Below are 13,225 nucleotides of genomic sequence, written 5' to 3' on the forward strand. Positions count from 1 at the left end.
TGGTGAGTTTGAGTGTTCCCTCATAAGCCTTTAGTGTTGTTATGCTAAGTTGTCCAAGTTCTCCTCCCCTTTTTGTTACTTGTTTCCCCTCTATGGTTTGTGTTCTAGAGTGTTCTACCCTCAAGTGTATATATTGTTGCTTCGCCTTTATCTCAGGTCTTTGAATCCCACCCCTTGCACTGCGCTTGACTTCTCCATGTTTATTGTTTTTCACCCTGTTACTAAAGTTTTTTTTTGGGCAACTCCATTGATCCTGCTTGTAGAATCATCAGGGACTAGAACTATTGGGACAGACGGAGATGAGAAGACAGGTCTTGGAACTTGGGGTTTATTGCAAAGGGTGTGAGTGAAGGGGCCTTGTTTGTAGCTGCCAGCCACAGCTCAGAGCAGGCCCGAAAGAGGGGTTCAAAAGAGGCGCCCAAAATGGATACCCGAAAGAGGAGGGGAGTTCCTATTACAATACAATAAATCTTCTTCTGTGCTGCATATTCTAATTTTCACTAACCATAAAAACTACTCTTTGGACCCCTTCCGCCTAGCTAGTAGGGTCTGCTCTGACCCTTGGACCTGTCTGCAAGCAGAGGGTATTATTTCATCAAAGAAGATTACTTTCAGCCGGCTATACCATTGTTTTCCAGTTGTTCAGTAACTAAGGCTTGGTGTCTCAAAGCTTGCTTTCATTTCAATCTTACTTATAGTTTCCATATTCTCAAAATCTTTTGCCAGGCAATCATACTTATAAGGCTTTCCTGTTTCATCTTCCCCAGCATCTGATCCTTTTCATTTTCACCCCCCTTGCCCTGAAGTTGAGGAACCAGAAAGGTTTGTCACAGCCACCCTCATTGCAACTTCTGGAACCCGAACAGGGACCCTCACATTGAATCATGTCAGCTGGGGTTAGCTGGTGGATAGGCCAGTGTGCCCTAGGATTTTGGATTGTGCCAGGCCAGCAGATTCGTTATTGCTTTGAGGGACCTTGGCCAGGATCTGCAGGGACAATGACGGTTTCACCTGCATAGGATTGCAGGTGGGTTTGGGGAAATGCAAGACATTGCCCATTTTGCCACTGTGTTTTTACAGTATGAACCCACATCCCATAATTGGTTTGGGGTGTTCGGTGACAGTTCCCCGTAAGGTGGAGAATGAGAAAAATGGGCAGCCAGATGTCCAAAGTAGAAAGGAGCATATATGGATGCTTTGTTAATTCTCACTGATCATGACAAAATATTTACAAAGAACAAATTAAAATCAATTGTGAGGTGGATCATTAAAATTTTTCCAGATGCCCTTGCTGAAAAAATCTATACTACCAAATTTTGGGACTCAGTGGGAGTTAAACTGTACAACCATTCGATCTAAAGGGACCCCATTGCAACCCACATACTCCCCATCTTCCACACCATCCTTGAGGCCCTTCACCAGCCAGCAGTGTGTCGAAAACTCAATTGGTTGGTCACTCCTAACTCAGGACCTCCTCTCAAACCTGCCTTTCTTGGACCTTCCACGATGCTCCAAGATGGTGATGGAAATGCCCTCTTGGAGCACTGTGACCTGGAGACTCGAGATGGAAGGATCCTGAATTTGGCCTGACCATCCTCCCGCCAACTTGGCTCCTCCACTTCCTGCTACCACAACCTTCTCTTCCACCCTTAACGAACCTCCAGACTCCACTCCCACAACTGCGGGTCATGCCCCACTGTCAATCATTCCACCTTCACCCTGGGCCGTGGCTCCAGAACTCCACCCTAAAAGTCCACAATCTAGTTAGGGAAGGAGACTGGCAAATAGGTAGGAAACTCCTTGTTACACCCATATATTATGAAGGAAGGGGGCAAAATCCCAGGTCTCAGCCACTGGTTTATGGGGAAATCAAGGATCTGTGTAGGGCAGCTAAAGAGCATAGGAAGGACTTATTTTGTTTTAATGGCCTAATGAGGACCATGTTTACAGCAATTAACTCCCTATGATTTAAAATATATTATGACCATTTTGTTATCACCTACAGAATACACCCTGTGGGAAGGGGGGGGAAGTGATTACTAAATCAATTAATATGAGGCAAGGGCGGAATTGAGAATCAACAATCTGGCTGGAGAAGGACAACACAGCCTACCAGATGACCAAGCAGCAGGTATCCCCAGAGAAGTATTGGATGATATCAAAGAGCTGGCTTTGCAAGCTTTAATCCAGGTATTGGATGGTAGCACCCCCAATTTGGACTACCTTGGGTGGTTGCATTAGACCATCTTCATTAGACCATCTTAGGTGCCTGTTAAGTGAGCAAACCAATGCTACTCCCTTGCATTGAGTGGCCTGCTCTCAGACATGACGACCATCAGACATGCCACCTTGCAGAAAAGCGGGAGAGTTTTTACTCTGGGAACACGGGCATGTCTGTGTGGACTGTGAGGGCAAGTGTTGCATGAAACTCTCCAGCCACAGCGAGTCAATCCACAAGAGCACTCAGGTACTGAAAGAAGGTTTCAAGAAGCCTCAAATGGAAAACAAAGACTGGTTCAATGAACTATTCCAATCCAAGGGACTAAAAGGTTGGATGATGTCTAGCTAAATAGGACTATTATTTTCGTACTGGTTGTTTTTGTATTTTTAATAGTCCTATGTGTGTTTGGATGTTTTAAGAAAGTCTTACAAAATATTTTCAGTCCCATCTATGTTGTAAAACAGAAAGGGGGAAGACACCCAACACAGGCTCATCATGGACTTCTTGGAAGAGAGAAGTGGTGGCCAGGATGGCACAAAAACCTCTCAGAGACTCAGTGTGGAAAGGAGAATCCTAAAAGTATTCTTAAATCCATAAAGTACCTTAAACTTTGAGTATTTCAAGGCATTAATGAGGCCCACTACATGTCAGTGCAAATCTCTCAAGGGAACTCGTTAAAGCAGATACTTGGGGCCATGATTGCACAAAACACTCACAGAGTCTGTATCAAAAGGGAAACACCAAGAACTTAAAATAACTGAAGTACTCTGAAGTATTAATGAGCCCCACTGAGTGTTGTTACTGACAAAGGCTCTCCAGGGACTAATTACAGCAGATAATTGGAGGCCTTGATTGCACAAACCTCTCAGACACTCGAAGGCAAAAGCTAAACCCAAAGTCCTTTGAAAAACCTGCAGTCCCTGCAGGGAGCATTCAGGAGCCCCCAGGGCCATTCCTGAGCAAGGCTCCACAGGGACTCCTTCCAGCAGATCCTTGAGGCCACTGGGATGTGGGCTAGGGGGGGATGCTGAGGGCAGGACAAGGGGCTGACAGTGCCCAGCCTGGCTGGGGCTGTTCCAGGAGGCCCCAGGGCCTCAGGACAAGGTGTCTCCTCACAGCCCTTGGTGGCACAGACCCTGCTGCTGTGCCCCAGGGCACCAAGACTTGGCTTCTCTTTGTCCCCACCTGTTATCACTGCCTCCAGTTCTCTGTTCTGCCTGGGGCCTGGGGACACTCTCAGTCGTGTCCCTCTCTGGGACCCATTAAAAGTCCAAGAAAGTTTGGAGTTGGATTCTGACTTGGAGTTCTGGGGAGGTTTCTTCAGCTCTCTCTCAGGGACTGATGTTCAGGGCCTGAGCACAAAGCCCCAGAGGCTCATTCAAGTCCTTGTGCTGTGTCTGTGCTGCTGAGCTGGGCTGGGCTCCTGGCATAGAGGCAGCTCCTGGTAACCAAGCAGAGCTTCAAAAGCACATTTTTCTTGATGAGCAGCTCTTCTGCCAGCCCAGCAGGGCTGGGGCACTGCCGGCAGCCACCCTGGGCACAGCACAGAGGCACAGAGAGCTTCAATCAGTCAGGGCTGGGAAGGGGCTGAGAAGTGCCTGGGGCAGAATCACTGCCAGCCCTTGGCACAGGAACCTCTGGCTGCAGGACAATGCAGCTGCAGCTCCAGGAGCCATCTCCTACAGCAGGAACATCGCAATGCCTACAGACCCTGTGAGTACATTCTCTGATTGTCTCTTGGGCAGAGCAGCCAGGGGTGCCCAGGGCTGTCCTGCAGAGCAAGGTCCTGCAGCCCAGGGCGCTGTGCTGGGGCAGGGACTCTGCTGCCTGCCAGGGACAGCTCTCAGCCAGCCTTGGCAGCTGCTCCCGGCACTGAGGGACAAGATCTGGGTGGTAGAAGACAACTGGTAAAGCTTAGAAGTGTTCTCCTTGTGTGGGGAGGATGCTGCTTTGTTCAGAACTGCTCCCAGCATGGCATTTAACCGCAGGACATTTCCAAGTAGATTATACAGCGAGCACAGCAAGTCAGGGGCAGCATAGCAGAGGAATTCCTGCTTTTTAAATCTAATGCTCTGGTTTGCCTGGCTGGGAAATTGCCCATAGATATTCATCTCTCAATTCAGGCTGAGAAAAATAAAAAAAACAAATTCTCACAGATCTGAATATACCATGCAGTAGAAGAAATCAGCGCAGGGCCCCTTAGAGTAGCATCAGTGTCACTTTTCCAGCCTCGTCAGGGTTGCTTTTACATTGCCATCAGATCCTGCAGAGCCAGAGCTGCCCCTGGGCAGTGCCTGAGCTGAGAGGGATCTGCAAGGCAGAGCTGAGTCCCCAGGGCTGGGGTGGGCTCTGGCAGCACTGGCAGGGCCCAGCCCTGCACACAGGGAAGCAGCTGCTGGCAGGGACAGCTCCAGGCAGCAGAGCCCTGGGAAGGCAGTGGGGGGAAAGTGCCCCCAGGCTGTGCTGGGATATTTAAAGTCCTCTCCAAACTCAACTATTCCATGATTACTTTTGTTACAGATCCCCATGCCAAGGCAGCGCAAATGTCCAACAGCAGCTCCATCAGCCACTTCCTCCTGCTGGAATTGGCAGACACGTGGCAGCTGCAGCTCCTGCACTTCTGCCTCTTGCTGGGCATCTCCCTGGCTGCCATCCTGGGCAACGGCCTCATCATCAGCGCCGTAGCCTGCGGCCACCACCTGCACACGCCCATGTTCTTCTTCCTGCTCAACCTGGCCCTCAGTGACCTGGGCTCCATCTGCACCACTGTCCCCAAAGCCATGCACAATTCCCTCTGGGACACCAGGAACATCTCCTACACAGGATGTGCTGCACAATTATTTTTTTTTGCCTTTTTCATCTCTGCAGAATTTTCCCTCCTGACCATCATGTGCTATGACCGCTACGTGTCCATCTGCAAACCCCTGCACTACGGGACCCTCCTGGGCAGCAGAGCTTGTGCCCACATGGCAGCAGCTGCCTGGGTCAGCGCCTTTCTCCATGCTCTCATGCACACAGCCAATACATTTTCCCTGCCCCTGTGCCAGGGCAATGCCCTGGGCCAGTTCTTCTGTGAAATCCCTGCTATCCTCAAGCTCTCCTGCTCACACTCAGACCTCAGAGAACTGGGACTTCTTATGTTTTCCATCTGTTTAGCACTTGGTTGTTTTGTGTTCATTGTCTTCTCCTATGTGCAGATCTTCAGGGCTGTGCTGAGGATCCCCTCAGAGCAGGGACGGCACAAAGCCTTTTCCACCTGCCTCCCTCACCTGGCCGTGGTCTCTTTGTTCCTCAGCACTGCCACATTTTCTGACTTGAAGCCCCCCTCTTTGTCTTCTCCATCCCTGAATCTGGCCCTTTCACTTCTGTACTCAGTGGTTACTCCAGCCCTGAACCCCCTCATCTACAGCCTGAGGAACCAGGAGCTCAAGGCTGCAGTGAGGAGACTGATGACTGGGTGGTTTCACAAACATTAAACTACTGGCCAATTTCTGCAAATCATTTGGAATAAGAGTCATCTTTGATACTTCTTATGGGTTTGGTTGTGAGAGTTTTTTCTTTGTTATATTTTTTCCATATTGTCCAAATAGAAAGGTCAATGTTTGTGCCATTTTTTTTTTTGTTTCTCTCTACCTTCCCTGTAGCCACAGATGGTGTCAATGACGAGGTACCCACTTGGTGGTTTTAAAGGAACAAAAGGATCTCCCAGCAAAGTTTTCTGCAGAGATGCCCTTTTGTTACCTTCTCTGGAGCTGCAGCAGCAATGTCTGTGTGCAGAGCTGGGGGCAGATCAGTGCTGGCCCAGCAGCTGTGCCCAGCAGCAGCAGCACTTGGTGTTGCCAGTGCTGCTGCCGTGGCCCTGCCCCGCTGCCCTGGTGGCCCTGGTGTTGCTGTAGGGCCTGAAGTACTAGCAGCACAAGAAATGCTGATCTTCCCCTCTACTCGTGTCACCATTATTCAGTCTAATATTTCATGACCCTCTTCCCTCAGGCGTTTCCAGCTCTCCTGGAATAATTAAATCTCTCATGTTAAAATGGCCATGTCTAAAGACATCTCTTCACTAGACCACCTGCATCAATGCCCTTCCCATTCCTCCCAGATTTCCTCCTCCTGATTCTCTCTTGTCATTCCAGTGCCTCTCAATTGACTGGCTTCATGCTTTGAGCTTCAGGGAGTTGCCATTTTTCTGAAGTTCAAATAAATACCACATTAGTCTACATCTTAATTGCCTTTATATCCATCAGAGAATTACCTTTTCTTTTATCTTTGTATATAACTGTTCCTGTACAGAAATCCCTTTGGGATTGTGGACATGTCAGATGCTGCTGGGACATCCCAGAGAGCTGAGGGAAGAGCGGTGATGGTTATTAAACTGGTCACATGTTCAACTTGTGTTTGTTGGCAAGAAACCTTTCTGTGCCTCTGAGTGTCACCAGTCCCTGACCCCAAAGGACACAAACCTGATGATTTGTGGTTCCCATTGCAAGTGCTGCACTTGGACCTTGGCTCTGCATAGGACAGCTCTTCATCCACTTTCTCTCTTTTCCTCCTCTGGCCACGGAGGGAGCTCCTGACTTCAGCCTGTGACTCGTGTGTTCAAAGAGCAAATCTGGGCAGAATAGGGGCAGGGAGGGTTTGGGGGGACCTTGGGATCTGTGCTGGGCACAGGTGTTTTCCATTGCTCTGAGACTGTCTGCTGTGGAAAGAGGCCTTAATATCCAGTAGAGGAATGACTTTTGCATTTGATGGAGCTGTGCCTTCCCTTGGCTTTGTTGGCTGACAAGAAATGAACATCCCTCTGTGTCTCAGGCAGCTCCTTCTCCAAGGAAAACAGGTGGGAGCTGGAGCCAAGGAGCTGAAAGCTGCAGTGCAGCCTGGGCTGGAGGGAGCTCAGATTTGCACAAGGCTGCTGTGAGTGCCAGGGCTTGGATGGGGGAATGGTGGGGTGGGGGTAGGGACAGAGTCTAATTGATTGTCAGCCATGAAGGGTCTTGATTTTCATATCTATTCAAACTGCATGAGGAGGTACTTGGATTCAATGTCAACTGGAGATTGCTATTAACAGGGGGAAAAAAAAACCTAAACAAGACCTAAAATAAGTTTTTCTCCCTGTCTTTTAAAATAGAACATATTCAGTTGTATGCACTTCTGAAATCTGTCTAATTAACTAAAAAATATTTGAAAACTGAAATCAAATTATTCCCAGAGTCTTGGCTTGTTAAGATGTTCTGAATGTTAATGAGCCCTGGGACACTGAATTCCTGCACTGAAGAGCTGAAGGCTGAACAAGCCTCTGGAGCAGTGAAATTCAGCAGCAGCCTCCAAGTTGCTGAGGATGTCAGCAGCCCCCACTGAGGCCATCTCTTCCCAAAGACCGTGGGGGAATGGGCAGACAAGGAGAGCATCCCTGGCGCTGGGGCAGCACAACTCAGAGGCACCAGCAGTTCCAGCTGGGAAATGGAGTGTGGAATGTGGCTAGGAAAGCCTTGCCTGGACTGTGCCAAGCAGGATGGACAAGCCCTGACCCCAAACCCCCAAACAATTCTTGCAAGGAGACTTTTAAAAGGAATTAAAATTGTTTGTGTACTCTGAGCTGGACTCCCTGGAGAAATACAAACAAGAGATGCTCAGGGGCTCAAAAACAACAAAACAAGGACTTTACTGGCAACTTTAGAAAATCAGAGAAACTTTGGCAAAAGATTTAATAGGACACTTAATCAAAAAAAAAAACCAAAAAACCACACCTCTCAAAGCATGAATTTGGCCTATTCAACTTCACAACCTCTAAGCCTGTTCAATTTTAGGTTACTCAAAATTTGCAAGAAGAGGGAATTAGAAAGAGAGAAAGACAAATAAGATACGGAGAAGTGCCCACACAGCTACCAACTCCTGGATTCCAGCATTGTTCAGAAGGAAATTCCAAGAGGAGGCAGGGTCTAGATGTGTGCTTGCCTTGGGGTCAGCTTTAACTACCCCTTGGTCTTCCTGGGCCCTTCCCCCAGGGAGGACTTCGGCTCATTTGGTCCCTCAAGCGCCGGGCTGGGGCTGCAGAGGTGGCTGTGGAGCATTGCCTGTGCTGTGCCAGGGACTGGCAGACACTGCTGGGCTGGGATAGAGGCTCTGGGGGGATTGGGGTTCCAGGGCAGGGCAGGGCTTGGGTTCCAGAGCAGAGCAGAGCTGGACCCGCCCCTTCCTCCCCCACACATGAAATGTTTAGAGCCAACAATCTCCTCCAGTATGTCACAACAGGGAATGTTGGAGGTGGAACCCAAATTTGGCCATCGGCACCTGGATGAGAAGGACTGCTCTTTTCCATAGCACAGAGCCCCAGTGTTTGGAAGGCAGATGAGAGCCTCACTAGGCCAAGGTCAGCCAGACTTGTCAGGAATGGCAGAATTTGTCTTGGTGTCATCTTTGGATTAAGGGAATTTTGAGGTGGAACCCAATCTCAATGGGTACCTGGAGCAACTGGCAGTGACTGAGTCTACACTGGGGGCAACTGGGATTGACTGGGACCATGCTGGGGGAGACTGGGATCAGAGTGGAGTCATACTGGGATCATACTTGGAGTGACTGGGTCAATGCTAGGGGCCACTGAGAGCAACTGGGATCGGACTGGGAGTAGCTAGGACCATGCTGGGAGTAACTGGGATCAGACTGGGAGGAAATGGCACCACACTGATGGTGACTGTGGTCATTCTGAGATGATACTGGAAGTGACTAGGTGAAGGCTGAGGGCAACTGAGATCATGCTGGGTCAACTGGGATATACAGGAAGTGACTGTAATCATGCTGGAAGTGACTGGGAGTGGTTATGAGCAACCGGAATCATGCTGGAAGCTACTGGGAGCGACTGGGAGTGAATGGAAACACACTGGGGGCAACTGGGATATACTGGAAGAGACCAGAAGTGACTGGGATCACAGAGGACCCATAGAGGAAGTTAGTAGAAGAATACTGGGGGTATCTGGGAGTGACTGAAATTATACTGGGTAACTTAGGATAACTGGGACCATACTGGAGGCAAATAGCCCCATACTGAGAGTGACTGGGTTCATACTGGAATCATACTGGGAGGGACTGGAACCATACTGGGAGTGCCTGGAACTATAGTAGGGGTGAATGGGAACACCTGGGACCATGCTGGGATCATGCTGGGATCATACTGGGAGTGACCGTGATGATACTGGGATCATATTGAGTGTAACTGGAAGTGAGTGGGAGCATCCTGGGGGTGACTGGGAGACACAGGGCTCATGCTGGGAGTGACGTGGGGGGAACTGGGGGAACTGGCCCTGCTGGGGCTCAGGGTTGTTCTCCCCCAGGGCTGCCCCGGGTCCCGTTGCCACTCCTGGCCAACAGAGCTGAGGGCAAGGGACTGCTGAGGGACAGGGGAAAGCCACAGGACAGGGCACAGCTCAGGGACAGGGGACAGCCGAGGAACAGGGCACAGCCGCAGAACATGGCCTGGCCGAGGGACACTGAGCTCCAGCACTTCAGGCTGGTGTCTTTGGGCTTCCAGCACAGTCCCAGGGGCAGAATCCCCTCCAGGAACTGTTTACTTTTAGCTTTGCTCTGGAACATTTCCCAAGAGCCCCTGCAGTGGCTGCAGCCCAGCTGGGTGCCCACGGCCACCAGAGCTGCTCCAGCAGTGCCCTCCTGCTCTGGGCAGGGACACAACAGCCAAGGAAAGGCTCGTGCTGGGCTCAGAGCAGGGACAGGGCACTCCCCTGGTGCTGCCACAGGCACAGCAGAGCCAGCCTGGGCAAAGGATTGGGACTGATGTCCCATGGAATCCCAGCAGGGATTACTTCTCATTGCACTGCTGGCATTGCATTGGTCATCCATTCAAATCATTTCCCCATGGAATTCCCATGGCAGTGGGTTAGGGTGGGATCCATTCATGGAATTCTAACCTGACTGGAATGAGAGTGAGATCTGGCCATGGAAATTCCATGGTAATTCCTGCATTCCCAAGTCCCCCATTCCTGAATCCCCCATTCCCATAGGAATTGCCCTTCCCCTCCCACACCCACCTTTGTGCTCCAGAGGCCCCCAACCCCATCTGATGTATTTCCACCCAGGTGTGTCCCAGGTAATGCTTCGTCTGCTCCACCATGATCCCTTTGGATTCCCAGCACCTCTGGCTGATCCATGTGGCACCATTGGATACTGCAAAGCTCCTGGATCCCAGCTGGAAGGAGATGAAATCCCAGCCCTTGCAGCCATACTGGTGAGATCCATGGACTCTCCACTGGACAGGAGGTCACAGCTGGAAACCACTTGTAGCATGTGGAGACCTGGGAACGAGGATAGAACGTATCCATGGAGTTGTGTCCCAGCCCCAGGGAGCCCCTTGGATTCTCATCCCAGCCTCACAGATCCCCCCCATCCCCAGAGATCCCATCCCAGCCCCTCAGAGTCCTCCATTCTCACAGATCCCAGCCCAGCCCTGGCTCCCCCCACTCTGGTTGTACCGGCCCCATCTCCAGGGCATTGTTGACCATGGGCCAGGTCCTGTCCTTGAGCCAGGGCTGGATATCCCAATATCCCAGCTCTGGCCATCCCAATATTCTGACTCAGGCTATCCCAATATCCCAGCCCTGGCTATCCCAATGTTCCAGTTCTGGCTATCCCAATATCCCAGCTCTGTTTATCACAACGTCCTGGGTCTGGCTATCTCAATATCCCGGCTCTGGCTGTCCCAGTGTGCCAGCTCTGGCCATCAGCCAGAGCCATCAGAGCCATCAGCCCTGGCTATCCCAATGTTCCAGCCCTGGCTATCCCAATATCCCAGCTCAGCTATCCCAATATCCCAGTTCTGACTATCCCAACATCCCAGCTCAGCTATCCCAATATCCCAGCCCTGGCTATCCCAATATCCCGGCTCAGGCTGTACCAATATGCCAGCCCTGGCTATCCCAATATCCCAGCTGTGGTCATCCCAGCTCTGGCTATCCTGATATCCCAGTTCTGGCTATCGTGATATCCCAGCTCTGCCTATCCCAATGTCCTGGGTCTGGCTATCTCAATATCCCAGTTCTGGCTATCCCAATAGCCCAGCTCTGGCTTTCCCAGTATCCCAGCCCTGGCTATCCCAATCTTCCAGCACTGGCTATCCCAATATCCCAGCTCTAGCTATCCCAATATCCTGGTTCTGGCTATCCCAATCTTCCAGCTCTGGCTATCTCAATCTTCCAGCTCTGGCCATCCCAATATCCCAGCCCTGGCTATCCCAATATCCCAGCTCTGGCTATCCCAATATCCCAGCCCTGGCTATCCTTATATCCCAGCCTGGTTTATCAGTATCCCAGCTCTGGCTATCCCGATATTGCAGCTCTGGCTCTCCCAGTATCCCAGCTCTGGCTATCCCAATATCCCAGCTCTGTCTGTGCCAATATCCCAGCCCTGGCCATCCCAATATCCCAGTTCTGGGTATTCCAATAGCTCAGCTCAGCTCCTCCCACCACCCCTGCTTTCTGTGGCTCCATCCAGCCCCGCTCACTCCCCCAGCGCTCCCAGGGGGTCCCCTCCACATCCCCCACAATCAAGGACTGGGGACCCCTGGGTTGGGTTCCGACAGCGCCACTTCCCGGTACTGGAGGGAGGGGAGAATGAGGGGACATGGAGATTTGGGGGAGCTGGGGGGCTGAAAGTGAGAGTTTGGGGATCCAGGGGGTTCCACAGGCCAAGCAAAAGGGGAACATTATAGGGGCCTGAGTAAATATAAATATTGCATTAAAAGACCTCTGTACTGTATAAGTGTCCCTGCCCCGATTTGATTTATTGTAAATGGGCTGCAGCTGTGATGTCCTTGATTGGGCAGCAGCTGTAGCCCGTGGACTTAGCTGGGATAAAAGGGGGTGGGGCAGTCAGGGAGAGCCTTGGAGGAGCTCTGATGAAGAAGCAGGAGCAACACTGCTGTGAAGAGCTGCGTGTGAGAAAACACCGAGAGAAGGTATGAGACTCTAGAAATACGAAATACAACAATATGTATACAACAGTGTTGTAGTGTGTTGCAATTTCCTGTTTTCCTTCCCAGTCCCTTCCCAGGTGGGGCAATATCCCTCTCCCTTCCCCCTCGCCCCCTTGCTGAGTGAGCTCTGTCAATCAGGCTTAACATTCCAGCAAGGCCTCGAGTGGTTGGTCAAATGGATGCTCTTCAGGCCTGGGGGTCATTGGCCTGTCTGGGTGTCATCATCCCCTGAGACCCTGCCCCTCTCACCTGGTTGGTGGCTCACCTGTCCCTTCCCTCCCCCCGGAGCTTAAAAAGTCACTCAGGCCATGCGGTCGGGATTCTGTTGGAGCTGTTACTAAGATTCAGATGTCTGTGACCATGAAATAAAACTCTGGATATTAACCCTCCGGCAGAATCTGTCTCCTTTTCTCCTCACCATCGCCTAAAGCCTTTCCACCAGAGGTAAACTGAGTTTCTACAAGCCTGGACTTGTTTCAGTGCCTGCTGCCACATACAGCCAGCCAAAGGTGTCTCTGAGGTGATACAACACAGTTGCTGCCTTTGGCCCAGGAGCAAGGGTCAGACCAGCCCAGGCACAATCTACCTGGTAGTATTGGGATCCTACTCCAATACAACAGGACGTGAAGAGCTGGCAGAGCTGGGAAGGAAGTTCAGGGGCTCAGAGTCAAGGAAAGGGGTGAAGGGACTGGGAAAACAAAAGAGACTACAAAACCCCAACCAGAACAAAGCCAGCCACAGCTATTAAAATCTTACCACCATGTCCCCTCCCCCCTAACACTACTAAAACCAAAAACTCCTACATTCTACAACTCATACAAAGTAACCCTACAGCTAAAGACAAAAAAAAGCAAAAACCAACCATAAAACCAATCCTAACACAACCCAACCACAACTTCCACCACAAGTTACTGGCAGGTGAGATGTTAACCCTTTCAATACTTCAATCATCCCTCAAGTAACAGAAAAAAACAAAATAGAAACATTAAAAAAACCCATAAAACCATCAAAGTAAGAAAGGAAGAAAT

The 13,225-nt window shown here is 50.6% G+C and overlaps 1 protein-coding gene across 1 annotated transcript; it reads left to right on the forward strand.

The window, feature by feature from the left end:
- The first annotated feature begins 4,749 nt into the window (after positions 1-4,749).
- Positions 4,750-5,697, forward strand: LOC131096502 (olfactory receptor 14C36-like). The gene has a single exon (XM_058044845.1). It carries the CDS (start codon positions 4,765-4,767, stop codon positions 5,695-5,697), a length of 933 nt encoding a protein of 310 aa, XP_057900828.1. The 5' UTR covers positions 4,750-4,764.
- The last annotated feature ends 7,528 nt before the right edge of the window (positions 5,698-13,225 follow it).

Source organism: Melospiza georgiana, unplaced genomic scaffold (assembly GCF_028018845.1).
Source record: "Melospiza georgiana isolate bMelGeo1 unplaced genomic scaffold, bMelGeo1.pri scaffold_29, whole genome shotgun sequence".
Classification (NCBI taxonomy): Eukaryota; Metazoa; Chordata; class Aves; order Passeriformes; family Passerellidae; genus Melospiza; species Melospiza georgiana.